The sequence below is a fragment of the Apis cerana genome, linkage group LG5 (assembly GCF_029169275.1).
Source record: "Apis cerana isolate GH-2021 linkage group LG5, AcerK_1.0, whole genome shotgun sequence".
NCBI lineage: Eukaryota > Metazoa > Arthropoda > Insecta > Hymenoptera > Apidae > Apis > Apis cerana.
The window spans coordinates 11812151-11829563 of NC_083856.1; the positions used below are offsets into that span (position 1 = coordinate 11812151).

Genomic DNA, 17413 nt, shown 5'->3' on the forward strand with positions numbered 1-17413 from the left:
ATTTAATATCATTTATAAATAAGTTTAAATAATCTATTGAAATTTTTTGATTAATAAATTATAAAATTATTATTTTAATTAGAATAGTTTTTAAAAATAATTTATAAATACATCCTAATGCAATGTTTTATTATATTTCATTGGTTGTAATAAATGCAGTGATATATATTCACAGTTGCATATTGTACAACTATTGGTTACAAGATTACTATTGGTTACAAGATATAATTCTTAAAATACCGATTTTTTAAATCCAAATTTAATTTTAATTTATTTTATTATCGTTAATTTTATTTAAAATTCTATATTAAAATCTGTTTTTTACAGAATCAAATAAATACAATATTTGTTAAAATACAAATGATAATCATATCCGGCTTTATTCAATCACAACAATGGTGTCGAAACGTTGTCCGATGTTCTGAAACGTGATGTAACGTTATGTGTATAACGTCGGAGTTTATTGATACCGGCGTTAGAACATTAACAGTATCTATATTTGATCGTCATGAACACTGTTTGTATCTGATAGTCTGACAGCTGTTTAAATTTCAGTGTGATGTGCACTGGATTGTTTTTTACGAGCGTTGAAAACGCAGTACCTTCTGGTCATGTAAGGTTTCCTATGTAATCAACGATGAAACTACTGCGTGGTTTCAACGCATCGGAACGTGCAAGTGTTACAGTTTAACTGTAGTACATTTCGAATGTTTTTCTCTATTATCTTTAAGTACAAAACTATAGAACAGTTCGCGGTATAATGGCAGCTCATAAGACAGGCGGGCAAAGTGCTCGAAAGAAAGTACAGGTACTTGTTCGTAATACTTTTTTTCTTTTGAAACATATTATTACAACGTAGCTTTTCAGATATATATATATTTTTTAATCGAATAAAATATTTTTATGAAAACGACATTGTTACATGCTGATTAATATTGATATGCCGATCGTTAAAAAAACCACATGATGGTGTGTGAAATAATAGAAATACGATTGATCTATGATTTTTTCATATTTGTTGTTTGATACTATATGCAATTATTTATCGATTTCATAATTTTCTTTTAATCATATAATGAGTAATATTGTTTGTAACGAATAATATTATAAATGACTTTCTATGTTTATAGATTTTCAATAAATTTATTTGTAATAAAAATATATATTATATATATATTCAGAATATTTTACTCAATTATTTTATTATTTTATACATTTAATAAAGGTATCCATGGTTATAAGAGATGAAGTGGAAAAAAGGCATAGAGCTGGAATTAATTCATTACAATATGATCCAGCTTTACATAGGCTTTACTCTGCAGGTAGAGATAGCATTATAAGGATATGGAATTGCAAAAATATGAAAGATCCATACATTCAATCAATGGAACATCATACAGATTGGGTTAATGATATAGTATTATGTTGTGGTGGCAAAAATTGTACGTATTTTTTTCATATTTTTAAATTAATATATAATATCCATATATATATAAAATGTCACATTAAATTAACATTGTTATATTAATGCTACAATCACTTTTAATTAATAAAAATAATCGTTTTAGTAATATCAGCCAGTTCTGACACTACAGTAAAAGTATGGAATGCACATAAAGGTTTTTGTATGTCTACTTTAAGAACACATAAAGATTATGTGAAAGCTCTAGCATATGCTAAAGATAAAGAGCAAGTTGCTAGTGGTGGTTTAGATAAATTAATCTTCTTATGGGATGTAAATACATTAACTGCTCTTACAGCAAGCAACAATACAGTAACAAGTAAAAAATTAATATATATATAACTAAATTTTTTATTATTGTTTACATATTATTTAACTATTTGAATAATTTACAGCATCATCTCTTAGTGGAAATAAAGATTCTATATATAGTCTTGCCATGAATCAAATTGGAACAATTATAGTAAGTGGTAGCACAGAAAAAGTTTTAAGAGTATGGGATCCAAGACACTGTACTAAATTAATGAAACTTCGTGGTCATATGGATAATATCAAAGCATTAGTATTAAATAGAGATGGTACTCAGTGTTTATCTGCCAGTTCTGATGGAACAATTAAACTTTGGTCATTGGGGCAACAAAGATGTATTCAAACTTATAGAGTACATAAAGAAGGTGTTTGGGCATTATTGGTAATTATAATTTTCTTCCTTTTTGTTCTTTTAATAAAATAATATTAATATTTTAATTAATATTTTAATTAATTAATATTTTAATAAAATAAATAGTACAAATTATTATACTGGAATAATTATCCTTAGGCAACAGATACTTTCAGTCATGTAATATCAGGAGGTAGAGACAAAAGAGTTGTAATGACTGAATTATCATGTTATCCTGAAAGGTATACAGTTATTTGTGAAGAAAAAGCACCTGTGTTAAAAATGGTTATGACACCTGATCAATCTAGCATTTGGGTAGCAACTAGTGAATCTACTATAAATAATTGGGTATTGTATATTTTATTATATAAGAAAAAATCTTGTCAATAATATAAATAACATTTTGAAATTTATTATAGTCTATAAGTCAAAAAGATTGGCAAGAATTAGGAATAGAAGACTATTGTGATTCTGCTAGTGGGATAACACCTAAAAATACAGAACCTGCACAAAAAATATTAGGTGCTCCAGCGATACGGCACTGTCACGTTTTAAATGATCGAAGACATGTTCTAACAAAAGATACAGAAGAAAATGTAGCTTTATATGATGTATTAAAGGCGCGTAAAGTTGAAGATTTAGGAAAGATAGATTTTGAACAAGAAATAAAAAAAAGAAATAAAATGGTGTATGTTCCAAATTGGTTTAGTATAGATCTTAAAACTGGGGTATGTAATTTTATAATAAAATTTTAATATATGCGAAATTGAAGATAATTTTTAATATTATATTTTTATAGATGTTGACCATTCATTTAGGTCAAGATGAAAATGATTGTTTTTCTGCATGGGTTTCTGCAAAAGAAACTGGACTTGCAGAAAATGATGCAGTAGATCAAAAAGGTAATATTTATTTTTTATATTTATTTTATTATTATTTTATTATTTTTTGTGTTGTTTCTTAAATTTTTTTTTTTTTAGTGAATTATGGAAATCTTTTACTACAAGCTCTACTTGAACATTGGTGGAGACCATTACATGTCGACGATGAAAATGAGGGCAACAGTAATGATGGTAATGGTTCTATGCACACTAGAGGAGGAAATCTATATTTCTCTGTACCAACCCACACACCTGTTATATTTAGGTACAAAAATATTATATTCATTTTTTTTTTAATAAATTTAATTAAATATTTTGAATTATAATTTACAATAAAGTTATAATTATATTTTAGTGAAGTAGGAGGAAGACCTTTATATAGATTATTAGTTAGGGATGCTGCGGGAGAAATGGAAGGAGTACTATTAAATGAAACTGTACCAGCATGGGTAGTTAATATTGTTGTGGATAAAAATCTTCCACAATTCATTAAAATATCATTTTATATTCTTCCACATGCCACATCTGGCGTAAAAAGTTTAAAAAAGTATGTGATAAACAAATAGTTTTTTCTATAAATATTATCAAATAATATAATATGAATTTTATATATATATTTTAAGAGATCGCTTAATCGCAAACGATTTTATACAAATTCGTAAAGTAGCAGAACATGTTTGCGATAAAGTGCTTGGTGCTGGAAGTGACTCAGGATCAGTAGCTGGTGCTGGAAATACAGTTTCTGGAGGATCTCCAGCAGGAGATAGAACAAATACAGATTCAAATGCTGATAATTCTTCGCTGGCCGAAGAAAAAGTAGAATTGCTATGTAATGATCAAGTTTTAGATCCTTCTATGGATTTAAGAACTGTATGTTCTAATATTTTATGTAACAATATTTATTTAAATCTATGAAATTTTTAATTCTTTTTAATTTATATTAGGTGAGACATTTTATTTGGAAAAGTTCAGCAGATTTAATACTTCATTTTCGGCCAGTAAAATAGTTAGGGCTAAGTATATCGGAACAGAGATCACGAAAATGTGCCTGGTTTTATACCGTCATAAAGTAAGTAAATGCTTTTGTACAATATTATTTATACAATACTTATTTATTAAAAATAATAATATAAAAATATTGCAGAATTACGGAAAATATGTGGTCTAGTTGCAGAGTGTGCAACTTCACACTACCTTCTTTTCATGAAATATTCAATCGAATTTCGATGAATGTTTCATTAGATGCTGCGACTGAAGACGAATAAAAGCCAGGTTACATGTAGACTATTTAAAATTAAATGAGTTTAAAGGCAATAATGTGTGGAAACATTAGTATAAATTGCTCATATTTGTACATTTATATCCTGTGGCCAAATACAAAAATAATTTCAATTATTTTATTTTTAAAAATGTTTTTTGCGAAGTATTTACTGTCAGCCATTTATAGTCTTCCCAATTTAAAAATACTGAAAAAAAAGTTTAAGCACAAAAAAAGTATAAATTGTATGGCCCAGGAAACTATTATTGAGTGTAACTTCTAAATACCATGTTTTCTCATATGCTTTTTGAATTTTTTTTTATTAATTTCATGTAGCTATATGCTTTTATGATTTGTAAATAATATCCATCCTTATTTTTTTGATAAAATTAGAAACAAATGTAATTGAAGAAATGAAATCAAAGAGATATATATGTATAAACAATACTCCACACACCTGCCTTTTTATTTAAAAAAAAAAGCAAACTATGATAGGAAGAAAAAAATGTCAATTTATCATTAATCAAATTAAAATTGAACAGCCAAATTAATAATTTAATATTTCCTATAATAATATAGGAAGTAACATAGTATGTCTTCAATATAAGATTAAATTCTGCCTTTAATACTTTCAATTAATTAAACTTTTCATTAACGGATATATAATGATGTTTCATATGAAAAAAAAAAACATAAATACATTACAATTATTAAAATAAATATATAAAATAAATATAAATATATTGGCAGAATTTGATTTTAGAAGACAAATCTATAATAGATAAAAACACAAAGTGTGTAGTTAATCATATATTAAAACATCCATTTTATTAGAATCCTATCAATTGTACATATAAATGCGATTGTAAGTAAGATTCTTTAATTATGGTGATGGGCTGTATACATAAAATCCAATATATCAAAAATCAAAGCCTTTGCACCAATTTTACGAAATTGGGATAAACGCTTAACTTTTCTAAAAAAAAAAATGAATAAGAGGAAGAGATGAGAAAAAAAAAGATAAAGAGAAAAATGTTCTTTATTAAAAATATGGCCCTAAATGTTGTAATTTTTGTGTTATAAAAATGACATAGAAGCAATTTTTTAATAAATCTAGAGATTATTCTATTGTTACATTTTAATACTACTTGCTACATATCGTGTAAGTATTTATTTGCTAAGTTTTTGCTATACTTATTTAATAATGTAAAAAAGAATTAGTTATTATAACTTAGTTTTTTTCTTTATTTTTATTAGGAATTTTTAGAGCTCTGTGATAAATATTTTTCGAGCTAAGGGACGTTGATTAATAGAATAACTACCAAAAATATTGTAAAATTACAGTTAAGTTTGATTCATTTTTATGTTTATATATCGGTATTATATGTATATTTTTGCAAAGATCCAGTATCAATTATTGCCACATTTAATTCTTATCATTATATATATTTTATTCATTTCTTAAGTCAAATGTATTTTCATAAAATGACCCTCCTTATTGCAACAGAAAATCAATATGTGCCTGATCCTAGATTATAAGTTGTAGAGGGCATTTAAATTATGAAATAATCTACTGATCTTTTAAAAATAATATGAATTGTAAGTTAATGTTATTGTGGTGCATAATCATAGAAAATATTTTATCAGAATCTAATTTAGTTATATATTTGTAAGAATTCTCTTCATAAATTTTAAGTATTAACTATTCAATGAAATTTTTTGATAATTTACTTTTTTTTGTTTCATTATAAAAAAACTTTATTGTGTATTTTTTTTTCATATTCTAATTTTTTATATCATAAATAATTGCATAATTGCAAGTTCATAAAAATTTAGTATATTTTTTCATAGCTTCACTTGTAGATAATATTGTAATTATTTTACTCACAAGACATGCATTTCATACAGTATTCATAAAATATTATAACTGAGCTTTCTTCACTGAAGACAACATTGTTCATTAATGGAAGTATTAATGTATAATATTAAAAAAGCGCTTGTAATTATACTTTTAAAACATGAAATCTTTAAATCAAAACTAATTATATACCCTCTTTTTAATAAGGGACAAATAGATTTTCTCAAAATAAAAGTTCTCATATTAAAAAGAAGAAAAGAAAGAAAAGATTGTAAAATGGTGCCAAATTTTATACTAAACAAAAATTTCTGCAGTGCACCTATTTCTTGTAAAAAGATTTTTCTGTACAACTGCTTTTAATATTAATTTATTAATCACGATAATTCTAATATTTATTATCTAATGTTATATAATTGATAGAAATTTATAATTATAAATAATTATTTTTTTTTTGTCTTTAGAATCAAATAGATATCGTCTCACACCTATAAAATTCTGATTGAAAGAGTTGATTGAATTGTTTATTTTATTTTATAAACATAATTCATTTATGATATCATGAATTTTTCTATATTTTATTACGCGATGAGACGATATTCGTTTAATATTTATAAAATATTTTCAACTATTAGTCGCGCGATATATTGAAAAGAATCTGTAACACATTTTATTATTAGAAAAAATACAATTTGATAATGTTATATTTAATTTCAGAAAAAATTCTTTATGATTATGATGTTTACTTTATATTTTTAAACTATTATATTGTGAAATTATTCCTAGATCATGTATATCATTAGAGAATTATTAATATTTGAATAAAATATAATTTAATACAGAATAACTTATATAAATGTACATGTGCACTAATATACATTATATTATTGCAAAATCATAATATTTAAATTTCTTTTTTAAGAATATATTCTACAGCTTGTACAAAAGAGCTGCATACTTTTGTAGGCAGTGGTGTAATTGTATTTTCATCTCCATCTCGATATTTTCCAGTTTGTACTAGAATTCCTCTTATACCGATAGCTTGGGCACCAGCTACATCATCTTTAACATCCTAAAAAAAATACAAATACGTCAAAAAATTAAATATGAAAATACTGATTAACTTTATATAAAATAATTTTTACATCGCCGATCATAATTGCTTCTTCGGGAGATACGTTTCCTAAAGCAGCTTTAAAAAACTCTGCAGTAGGTTTTCCAATGACTTCCGCCTTTACATTAGCAGAATATTCTAAACCAGCAACAAAACACCCTGGTCCTAAAGCTAAACCATCTGATCTTTTATAATATCGAGCTTTTTGAATTGCTATGAGAGATGCACCATCTAATAGTAACCTGAAATTAAGAATAACTTATTTCCAAACATATTGTAATAAATATTTTATTACAATATATTTAAATATTGGAAACAAAGTTAGAAACATACTGGAAAAATAATATTGAAAAAAATTTTATTATATAACATGCTGAATGCAAACAAACACCTGAATGCTTTTGTCAATTCTTCGTAATGAAATTTATCCGGTGCCAATCCAATTACTACAGCATTCATTGTTTCATTTGTTTTTACCAAATCTTCAAAATCTTCATTAGCATGAGGATCAATCAATAACATTGGATTTAATTTTTTCGAAATGATCAGTTTTCTTGTTGCAATTAAACTACTAAAAATTTCTTCCTTTTTAACAGTAAAACCTAATTTTGTTAATCGATTATATAGTAAGTTGCTAGATTCTTTACTTGTATTTGTGACAAATTTGTACGGTATATTAGCATTTCGAAGCCTATATGGAAGTAATAAAATTTCATATTAATATATCATTATAATACATCGTTAATAAATTATATTTTATTTATTAAATCTTCATTTATTATTATTATTCATTATATAAATCAATGAATTTAATTTTAATCATAAAATGGAATCGACGTAATATAAAATGTGTTATGATATTTATTATTAGATATAAATAATTTTAATATTTAATTTAATACAATAATTTAATAATTTTAATAAATAAAATTACCACCTGTTTAAAGCTTCCACTGCACCTGGAATCACTGTATTATCAATATGAAGAGTACCACTAAGATCTATTAGTACCATTTTTATTTGTTTTGCCATATTTTACAAAATTTTATTATTTATTTTATATATATTTATATATTATATATTAAATTTGGTTATTTATCCAATGTTTGTTACACAATTCGAAGTATATATATTACATACACAATCACGATACAATGTTGACTTTGATGGAAGCCTTGTTATATGACGTAGTATCTCTGCTAATCTAGCAACGGTATTGAGAATAACGTGACGTAATATTCTTCTCTTGTATAAATTTGCCGTAGGAAAAATGAATCACTTTTAATGATAGAGAAGGTAGCATATCGTGGCAACTATATATATAAGTCTAAACAATTACAAAATAGTAACGTAAAGTTTCTCATTGCACGTGGTCAAATATGGCGCTCTCCATGAGGCAAGAAGATGTAAAACAAGTACCATGGTTTTCTCTGTAAGTATTAAGATAACTAAGAATTTTTATATGTTAAAAAAATTTATTTAAATTTATTAAAAGTTGCATTTGCATTATATAGCGCAGAATGGCATCAAGTATATAAACAGATTTATTCTAACAATATAAATGAACAATTAATGGGATACGAAATGTTGCTTGCATGGAAAGCAAGGTAATTAAATGATAAATATTTAATAGAGTATCATAAATAAGTATTAAAAAAGGCAAAACTATTAATTAAAAGTATTTTAGGATACCAAAATTACCGATAGGAGTTGATTGTACTCTATCAATTATGCAAGTGTGTATTAGAGATCGCGAATGGACTTCCAAAATTAATAATGGCGAGTTGCCAATTAGTTATGAAAATGACTTATGTTTGATGTATTCAACTACAATAATGAGATTTCTAAATCATATATCTAATATAGGACATACGAAGCAAACATCCTTGTTTCAGATTGCAAAGCAGCTCAATATTCCAGAATGGATAGTAAACTTAAGGCATGATACTGCTCATGGTTATGAATTACCATCCATTGATGTATTGAGAATAGCAATGAATATATTGTTAACCTGGCTACATGTAAGCTTATTTTTATAATAGTTTAATAATAATAATATCAAAAAAAAAACTTTTTATATAAATATATATATTTAAAGGAAGAATATTGGGCAGCTGAAGGCAAAAGAATTGAGGAGTGCTTAATTACTGAAGAATCTATGAAAGAAATTCAAGAGAATGAAGAAGTACAGGATTTTAGTGATTTAATTGAACTTTGGAGTTCTGTTAGTTTATATATTCATGCTGGTTATCATTTAGTATCTGATGTTCCAGATTCTCAATTGAGGTATATGTAACATTAAATTATTTTATGATATTAGCTTATGATGAATATATATTAATAAATTAATATCATTAATAGGGAAACATTACAAGATCTACGTTCTTATGCTATCTCTTTATTGGAAAAAAATAATGAAGATGTGCAAAATGAAAAAGATAATTATATTGAGACTATTAGAGAGACTGATATAAAAAAAGATAAAAAATATACATTAGAAACTGCAAGAATTGTTCTTTTATCAGAAATATCTAGATATCTTAACAAAAAATCCATACCCAATAAAAAAAATATAGTTTGCAATACATTATTTAATTCAGAAATTTTTTTACCAAATAAAGATATTTTATTAATTTTTACTCAAAATGAGGATATTGAAACTGTATTGCAAAAAAATATATTGCCAATAGGCATGATCGAGTTTTGGAAAGATATAATATTTGTATTATATGAAAAAGATTTCATGGAAGTATTAATTATAAAACTACTTGAATTAGTAAATAATGAAGAAATAAATAAAGAAAAGAGATTATTAGCTTCTTTATGGATAAGTTCTATATCATATAGTTTTCTAAAATTAAATAATGCACATTGTATATCTCGAATTCTAGAATATCAGTTAGAAAAAACACAAAAAAATTTATCAGTAAAAACTTTTGAACTTAAAGTCAAAGAAGAAACAGATCGTATTTATCCGCAATTGAAATGTGCATTATGGTTTAATTTATCAGATATAATATTGCCATGTCTAACTGATATAAAATTTATTTCAAAGGTTATATTAAATATAAATGAATTCTCAATTAAATTTATTGTGCCCCTTTTAGAATTAATAAGTCCAATAATAAATAATGATAACAAACATTTATTATTAAATTTAATGAATCTTTATGTGACAGTTGATAAAAATAATATGGATATGGATAATATGGATTCTTATGAATATGAAAAAACTTTTATTCTCAAAGATATTCAATTTAATGAATATGTATTACATACAGGTAATACACAAAATAATTTACAAGATAAAACATATCATATTTGTACCAATGAAAATATTAGAAATAATTACTGGAACTTTGCAGTTGGTAAGTATATAAAGTTATAAGTTTGTTTTCTAAGATATTAATAAATAGATATAAGTTATCATTTATTTTTTAGCAACTTATAATTGGGCAGAATATCCAATTGGTTTGCTTCCTTGGCAAGATGATACCTTGGAATTTATAAATCCACTTTGTAGTACAATACAAGAATATAATATTTCAGAATTAGAATCCAAAATTGTTCCTGGAATTATAGATGAGAAAAACTTAAAAATGAAAAGTCAAATTAATTGGAATAATATTCTAAGGAAAAAAAAGCGATTAAAAAGGAAACAAGAACAAAGAAATGCAGATGTTATAATGAATAAAGCATTAGAAACTGCTAAAAAACAAAAATAGTATATTATAATGTTCTATAATGTTCTATATGCATATATTTTATTTATTATTAGCATATCACAATCATCACAAGAAATGTGGAAATAGAAAAAAATTTAACAATGTAGGTTTTTTTAACTTAATAAATAAATTATACAATTTTATTAAAATATAATCAAGATATAAAAATTTTTTTAATTGTTTATAAAATTTTAATTAACAATATATAAATTTTTCATTATCACATATATTGAATATATATTTAGGAAAAAGATTTTTGTACGTGCTTGTAAAAATATCTATAATTTTTTAACAAGTTGTTTATAATAATTGTTTCACATTTTTCTCTTTTTTTTTACATACACACACATACACACAAACACACACACATATACATATTATATTTTAATGTATAAAATTTATAAATTAGATGAATTATATTAACATCACAGATATATTAAATAAGAATAACCAATAAATATCATATAACCATAAATACCTATTATATAGATCATAATATTAATGAATAATCATTTTAAGTATAATTTAATGAAAATCTAAATTTTAAAATTACAACTATTGCAAAATGTTAATACAAAAGTTCATTATATTTGTTTCTTTGGTAATTATTTTATTAATATATATATTTTATTAGTACATACTTCCAATGTATGTAAAATATTTTAATATTAATGACATCAAAAATTTATTAAAAAATATAATAAGAATATAAAATGATGTACTTGTTTAGTACACATGCACTCCAATGTACTAATGAATATTCTCGGAGTATATGGGGTCAGGAGAACATTTCTCATTCCTTATCGGTGGGAGTACACGCGCACTAAGCAGAGTTATACTATTCCCCTTACCTCACTGTACCGTTATATTCAAGGACTATATAAAAATAAGCGTATTTAATAAATATTTAAATTTAATTTTTATAAAATAGTTTTTTTTATAAAATCATCTTGTATACATTTTTTATTCCTTGTTAAAAAATTTTATTTTATGCTACAAAAATTTAAGACGAACATTTATTAAGTACACATGCACTAAAACATTATTTCAGGCATGTAAGGGGTATGAAGAAAGGGGAACAGAATTGACTCCGCCTACTGCAATATCGTCCAAACTTTTTGCACATAACTTCGTCCTCTCGTATGCATCAACAGTAAAAATAAAAAATTTAACATACTTTTACAAATCGAAGAGAAATCATACTCACACACACACAATTATATATATATATATATATATTGGTGCATATGATATATTATAATATTACATAGCACTTTATAATATAATATAAAGATACAAGAAGAAAAATTTTCGAAATTTGAATAGCACTGATAATTACATGTTGTTTTCGCTTTTTTTAGAAGCATTCCCCTTACCTCGTGATATTTCTCAAATACCTATCGACCTTATTTGAGTGCACGCGTATTCAAAAAATTCAAATCCAGTTTTCTTGAGGAGGAAGTTTTATATATAAATTTTTTTGTATCTTTTTACATAGAAACAAACATTTTGAATCATATTGTCATTTTTCTGATATTATAAATAACAAATACATGTATAAAAACAAAATTCAATATATCTTCTTTTTTTTATGTTATTAAATTAAAAAATATAAGCTTTTTTAATGATAGTATTAGTTTTTTTTAGTACGTCCGTGAGATGCTTAGATGTTTCAAAACCAAATATATCTAATGGTTCTCGAGACATTGTTGCTATTCTGAAATTGTAGAAAAAAAAAAGTATATAATTTATATTAAATATTTACATGAATAATAAGTTTATCTATTACCTTCCTCCAGATATAGCATATAAAAATTTCCAATAGGAAGATCTTAAAAGATGTGGTTCAAAGATTGCTACATGGAAGAGTACTGCTGTACTAAAACAATATAAAAAGATCACGAACCACTTTATTTCAGGTACTATCTTTTTTTCCACAAGATCATTCCATAACAACTAAATGAAAAAGAGTATAATGTAAAATATAAATTTTTATATAAGAAAATATTAAATTGTAAAATTAGAAAATTAATTTCAAAAATACCTGTAATGCTTTCCACATAAAATATAAAGCTATTGTATTACTACTATAAATCATAAATGTTAAACCACCAATAAGTCCAGCGGGTATTGCATAATAAGAAGAATCTTTTTTAAAAAATCTTCTTAATAAACAGGATATTAGCTAAAATATATTTGAAATTATTATAAAAATATAAATTAAACAAAATTAACATTTTCTAATAAAATATAATAATAATAATACCCTATAAAGTCCAGTAAAACCACCTAAAAACATAGGTAAATTTAGATTGTCTTTTCTAAAAATTATTGCTCTTGTTAAGAATGGTTTTGTAATTAATTTTCTAGTACCAAAAAACAAATTAATCACTAATTGGGCACTTAGAGCATAACTAAATACTTGTATACTACCCTATAAATGAAAGTAAGCATCAATAATATGCATTTCAAATCATATAATTTTTGTTATTCATTTATTTATATGCACATATATACCTTTAATATATATATACATATATACCTTTAATATATAATGAACACAACTAAAAGGATGTGAACATGATATATGTTTTCCTTTAAGTTGTTTTAATCTTTCTATGATTTTCTTGTATATTTCAAGTGATTTTATGAATATATTTTTTTTACAGGATGTTTTATTTAAAATATGTTGTTTTATTAAATTTCTATTATTCTCTTCATTAGCAGAGTTGTTTTGTGTTTCACAATTTAAATTTTCTTTTTTAAGATATTCATTCCCTTCATATTTTCCAACAATAATTCTAATGAAAATTTTCTAATTAATTGAAAATTGTCTATAATATTAATAAATAAAAATAAACTAAATAAATACCTAAAAATTTTATATAAGGAAACTTGTTTATTTGGTTTAGAACGATAGAAATAAAGTAACAATGCTATTGATGTAGCAAAAATATATGTTCCACCATGTGAAATAGGAGAATAATATCCTCTTTCTACTCCCATTTTAAATAATGTTTCTGTTGCCTAATAAAGAATTTTATAATTAATTATATAATAAAAAAATAAAATATATAACTAAAATATATATTGAAATTATATTTTTATAGATTCATATAAATTTTCATAGAAACTCTATTTTCTATTATGTTAACAAAAAATTAGCAAATTAATCTACTCACAACATTAGATACATATAAACTTAATAAAGAACGTCTTGATGGTCGCTCAATAATAATAGCTGACAAACTAGATAAAAAAGATGGAAGAAATGATACAGTCAAAAGACTGAATTTTCCAAGTATACGTCTGAAATATATAGTTTTTATATGTATAGATATAATAATATAAAGTAATAAAAAATTCTTAAATTTATTCTTAAATTAAATAATGAAGAATAACAAATTCAATTCAAAGATTTTATTTCAAATTATTTTAGTTTTAATATATAATAAATTTCTTATACTTTTATTTACCAAAAATTTTTAATTATATATGATTATGAATAAAATTACAAATTTACTTATGCAAACCTTAAAGAACAAATAAACACAGAATATGAGAAAGCACTCCATGAGAGAAAAGCAGTTGATTGCAAAAGACCCAATATTGTTTTTTTAATGTCTGCTTTAGATGGTACTTTCCCTTTCATTAAAAGAGCAACCTAAAATAAATATCGAAAAAAATAGAAATCGTATATCGCTAACATCGTTAGTTAAATTTGAAAAACTGAAACAATTTATAATTTATAATTTTTTTTTCTTTTTGCTTGAAATAATTATACAATTTGGAAGTTTAAAAATTATTATTCATCTGCTATATAATATATACAAATCTAGCAATAAATATCTTTCGAGAAAATGAAATACTATTTACTGTTTAGTATTGTTTATATAAGTGTTATAATTCAACCAATTATAATTTACATGTGAAGAAATTTAGACATATTATTTTTTTTTATAACAATTATTCGCTTTTCATAAAAATATGAATAAAAATATGTTATATTTAAGATTTTCTTATAATTTATATTTCAATAATACATTACGATTATTAAATTGAAAACGAGATATAAAAAAATTAAAAGAAAAAATTAATAAACATACTATGTAAACTGTAGAATATATCTTTAGGCATTCTTGAAGAGCATCTATGCCAAGACCGGCTGCTGCTATTAAACAGGAATCTCTCCAATAATGTGAGTATTCCTTACAGGATATATCGATGCATTTGCTTAGTTGCGAAGGCATTCTTTGATAACTAAAAATTTCGCAGTTGAATCCAATTTCTGGTTATAAAATGTCAATTTTCAACGAGGAATATCGCACAAAACTAAAGATAACACTTTTGTTGACACACAGTTATAATTATTTTGATAATGTCAAATACTTTATTGAATTCATTTTTTTTAATTGTTATACATTATTTTGAATTACGCAGCTAAACATGAATTGATAAAATTATGATTGATTAAAAAAATCTATATAATAGTTGAAAAATATTTATCAAGAATTAAAAAACTTATTTTTGATTTTAAATTTTAGTTCTTTAAAGCGGTATATCATAAATGCGTTTTGTAGATCAAAAAAAATTCACAGTAACACCTAAATCAATGCGTGCGGACTTGTCGACCGCTCGTCACCGACTGAACAGACAGTACAAAGTCAACTCATTTTCAAACGACCTTTCACATTTACTATTATAATTTAAATATTTAAATATATTTCAATAAGTTAATATTAAACTATTAAAGTATCAAAGTAAAAAAAATTATTTTTATTTTATCTTGATTTATGATATTGATTTATGTTAATGATTTATTTTATTATCTTTCTAATCGCAGATGAAAAAAAATACATAAAATATATATATATCTCTCTATGTAAGATAAATTGTTTGTTTATTATTTGTTTATAATTTTAAAGAATTTATATTAAAAATTCATTTTATACATTTTCAATAAATTGATGACTTTTTTAAATGCATTATATTAAAATTTATATATTATAATTTATAATAACTTTCTAATTCTATTTCCGGTTTATTATTACTATAAACCTACTTTATGTGAAAGGATACCTGACTAAAATTAGTAATATAAGTTAGAAATGTAATATATCAATATATTACATTTATAGAGAATTTATAGAGAATAATTTTTTTGAAAAATTTATAATATAAATTTAAAAATTTTTTATATTTATATATAAATATATTAAAATTTATATAGTATATATTATAGTTTAGTATTATAATAAAATTTTATCAATATATTTTGAAATTTTATATATTATTATTTAAATTATTGTCATTATTATATATCAAATTATATGTCGTTATTAAATTTTTCATATTAAATTTGAATAAAGTATTTGAAAACTATAAGAATTATGATCAAAATATTTCACTAAATACTTTTTAACAAAATTAAAAATTTTCTAACTAATATAGTAGATAAAAAGATGATAGAATTCTTACGAGAATAGAAGAAAATATTATAAAAAAAAAAAGTAAATGTGTGCAAATATATTGAAACAGGTTTTTTTATTAGGAATTCAAGCGATCTTTTTTTACTTTTTATATTGTTGCTCTGTCGGTCATTGATGATTAAAGTTAAATTTTATCGAGTAATAAGCTGTGAGTATAGTTTTATATTAAAATCTGGAAATAATCATAAAAATATATAAGATATTATAATACAATATATTAAAAGCCATATGTATAAGCATATTAAAATCTTTTATTGTTGAATTACGATTTGTAAATAAGTTTATTAGAAAAATTACAATGATCGACAGAGAATTAGAATTATATTACATTTTTAATTATACAAAATAATATTTAACTTGAGAAAAATATATTTGTTTATTTCTATTTTATATAAAAAAAAAATCGATTTCATAATATGACCTATATATTATACTATAGTCGCGCATGATCGCGTAACTACATTGCTACTGACATCTATGTACTGTTTCTGGAACGTCTTTTTAGAGAATTTTATAGCTTACAAATCGCGGGTTACATTCGTTTTGTCATACTTAATATCTATACTTAGCATTTACTTAAGAGAAATCTTCGTTTTCGTTAATTATAATCTATTGATAATTTATTGATGTGTGTAATGATATTTCTGATAATTAATAAGTCGAATTTATTTATCATATTTATTACATTATTAGGAAATAAATATATATAATCAATATATATCTATATAAAATTTAACACTAAAATTTATCAGAAGATCAATTCGTTATTATAGAAATTCTTAATTTAAGGATAAGTGCAAAGATACCTGGTTGTAGATAATTCGAGATCCTATACGTTACACTTGGAAAGACACTGTATCAGATAAGGGGTGATACAATTATGTTTGAATTGTGATTGGTCACTACGACCGTAGTTTTCCGTATCTGATGAACAATAATTGTTACTCGTATTTCAGTTCTACATGGTG

General features: G+C 23.5%; 4 protein-coding genes across 10 annotated transcripts; 2 read left to right on the forward strand and 2 right to left on the reverse strand.

Moving 5' to 3' along the window:
* The first annotated feature begins 246 nt into the window (after positions 1 to 246).
* Positions 247 to 4716, forward strand: LOC107997867 (WD repeat-containing protein 48). Of its 3 annotated transcripts, XR_009829800.1 has the most exons (13): positions 249 to 489; positions 556 to 808; positions 1226 to 1442; positions 1569 to 1781; positions 1858 to 2153; positions 2283 to 2471; positions 2543 to 2851; positions 2923 to 3025; positions 3104 to 3269; positions 3360 to 3551; positions 3628 to 3874; positions 3949 to 4073; positions 4149 to 4716. XR_009829800.1 is itself a non-coding variant. In XM_062075343.1 (11 exons), the coding sequence occupies exons 1-11, from the start codon at positions 761 to 763 to the stop codon at positions 4009 to 4011; spliced, it is 2043 nt and encodes a 680-aa protein (XP_061931327.1). In that variant the 5' UTR covers positions 247 to 760; the 3' UTR covers positions 4012 to 4716. The 3 variants fall into 3 exon arrangements, 1 of the variants encoding a protein (XP_061931327.1); XR_009829799.1 differs by having other exon boundaries at positions 249 to 808; XM_062075343.1 differs by having other exon boundaries at positions 247 to 808; positions 3949 to 4716.
* A 2217-nt stretch (positions 4717 to 6933) lies between these two features.
* LOC107997869 (haloacid dehalogenase-like hydrolase domain-containing protein 2) lies at positions 6934 to 8309 on the reverse strand. 2 transcript variants are annotated; one of them, XM_017056782.3, is made up of 4 exons: positions 8169 to 8309; positions 7623 to 7922; positions 7263 to 7473; positions 6934 to 7189 (listed from the first exon to the last, which is right to left on the reverse strand). In XM_017056782.3, exons 1-4 carry the CDS (start codon positions 8261 to 8263, stop codon positions 7022 to 7024), a joined length of 774 nt encoding a protein of 257 aa, XP_016912271.1. In that variant the 5' UTR covers positions 8264 to 8309; the 3' UTR covers positions 6934 to 7021. The 2 variants fall into 2 exon arrangements, with proteins under 2 accessions (XP_016912271.1, XP_016912270.1); XM_017056781.3 differs by having other exon boundaries at positions 8166 to 8305.
* Positions 8310 to 8520: 211 nt separating this feature from the next.
* Positions 8521 to 11110, forward strand: LOC107997868 (uncharacterized). 3 transcript variants are annotated; one of them, XM_017056778.3, is made up of 6 exons: positions 8521 to 8663; positions 8746 to 8838; positions 8919 to 9252; positions 9330 to 9517; positions 9593 to 10599; positions 10673 to 11110. In XM_017056778.3, the coding sequence occupies exons 1-6, from the start codon at positions 8611 to 8613 to the stop codon at positions 10954 to 10956; spliced, it is 1959 nt and encodes a 652-aa protein (XP_016912267.1). In that variant the 5' UTR covers positions 8521 to 8610; the 3' UTR covers positions 10957 to 11110. The 3 variants fall into 3 exon arrangements, with proteins under 3 accessions (XP_016912267.1, XP_016912269.1, XP_061931328.1); XM_017056780.3 differs by having other exon boundaries at positions 9127 to 9252; XM_062075344.1 differs by having other exon boundaries at positions 8751 to 8838; positions 9127 to 9252.
* Positions 11111 to 12401: 1291 nt separating this feature from the next.
* Positions 12402 to 17403, reverse strand: LOC107997928 (transmembrane protein 135). 2 transcript variants are annotated; one of them, XM_062075345.1, is made up of 9 exons: positions 17252 to 17403; positions 14490 to 14620; positions 14139 to 14265; positions 13829 to 13983; positions 13499 to 13757; positions 13223 to 13390; positions 13001 to 13141; positions 12746 to 12912; positions 12402 to 12673 (listed from the first exon to the last, which is right to left on the reverse strand). In XM_062075345.1, the coding sequence occupies exons 2-9, from the start codon at positions 14606 to 14608 to the stop codon at positions 12559 to 12561; spliced, it is 1251 nt and encodes a 416-aa protein (XP_061931329.1). In that variant the 5' UTR covers positions 14609 to 14620; positions 17252 to 17403; the 3' UTR covers positions 12402 to 12558. The 2 variants fall into 2 exon arrangements, with proteins under 2 accessions (XP_061931329.1, XP_016912368.1); XM_017056879.3 differs by lacking the exon at positions 17252 to 17403 and adding an exon at positions 15063 to 16964.
* Positions 17404 to 17413: the final 10 nt, after the last annotated feature.

Excerpts from the sequence above, each read along its gene's own strand:
- LOC107997867 (XM_062075343.1), top strand. The coding sequence starts at position 761 with ATGGCAGCTCATAAGACAGGCGGGCAAAGTGCTCGAAAGAAAGTACAG. Across the intron at positions 1,782-1,857 it reads AAGCAACAATACAGTAACAA|CATCATCTCTTAGTGGAAAT; the intron begins GTAAAAAATTAA and ends AATAATTTACAG. Across the intron at positions 3,026-3,103 it reads TGATGCAGTAGATCAAAAAG|TGAATTATGGAAATCTTTTA; the intron begins GTAATATTTATT and ends TTTTTTTTTTAG.
- LOC107997869 (XM_017056781.3), bottom strand. The coding sequence starts at position 8,263 with ATGGCAAAACAAATAAAAATGGTACTAATAGATCTTAGTGGTACTCTT. Across the intron at positions 7,474-7,622 it reads GAATTGACAAAAGCATTCAG|GTTACTATTAGATGGTGCAT; the intron begins GTGTTTGTTTGC and ends TCTTAATTTCAG. Across the intron at positions 7,190-7,262 it reads AAGCAATTATGATCGGCGAT|GATGTTAAAGATGATGTAGC; the intron begins GTAAAAATTATT and ends TATTTTTTTTAG.
- LOC107997868 (XM_017056778.3), top strand. The coding sequence starts at position 8,611 with ATGGCGCTCTCCATGAGGCAAGAAGATGTAAAACAAGTACCATGGTTT. Across the intron at positions 8,839-8,918 it reads TTGCTTGCATGGAAAGCAAG|GATACCAAAATTACCGATAG; the intron begins GTAATTAAATGA and ends AAAGTATTTTAG. Across the intron at positions 9,253-9,329 it reads TATTGTTAACCTGGCTACAT|GAAGAATATTGGGCAGCTGA; the intron begins GTAAGCTTATTT and ends ATATATTTAAAG.
- LOC107997928 (XM_017056879.3), bottom strand. The coding sequence starts at position 15,206 with ATGCCTTCGCAACTAAGCAAATGCATCGATATATCCTGTAAGGAATAC. Across the intron at positions 13,984-14,138 it reads GTTTATATGTATCTAATGTT|GCAACAGAAACATTATTTAA; the intron begins GTGAGTAGATTA and ends ATTCTTTATTAG. Across the intron at positions 13,142-13,222 it reads GTTTTACTGGACTTTATAGG|CTAATATCCTGTTTATTAAG; the intron begins GTATTATTATTA and ends AATATATTTTAG.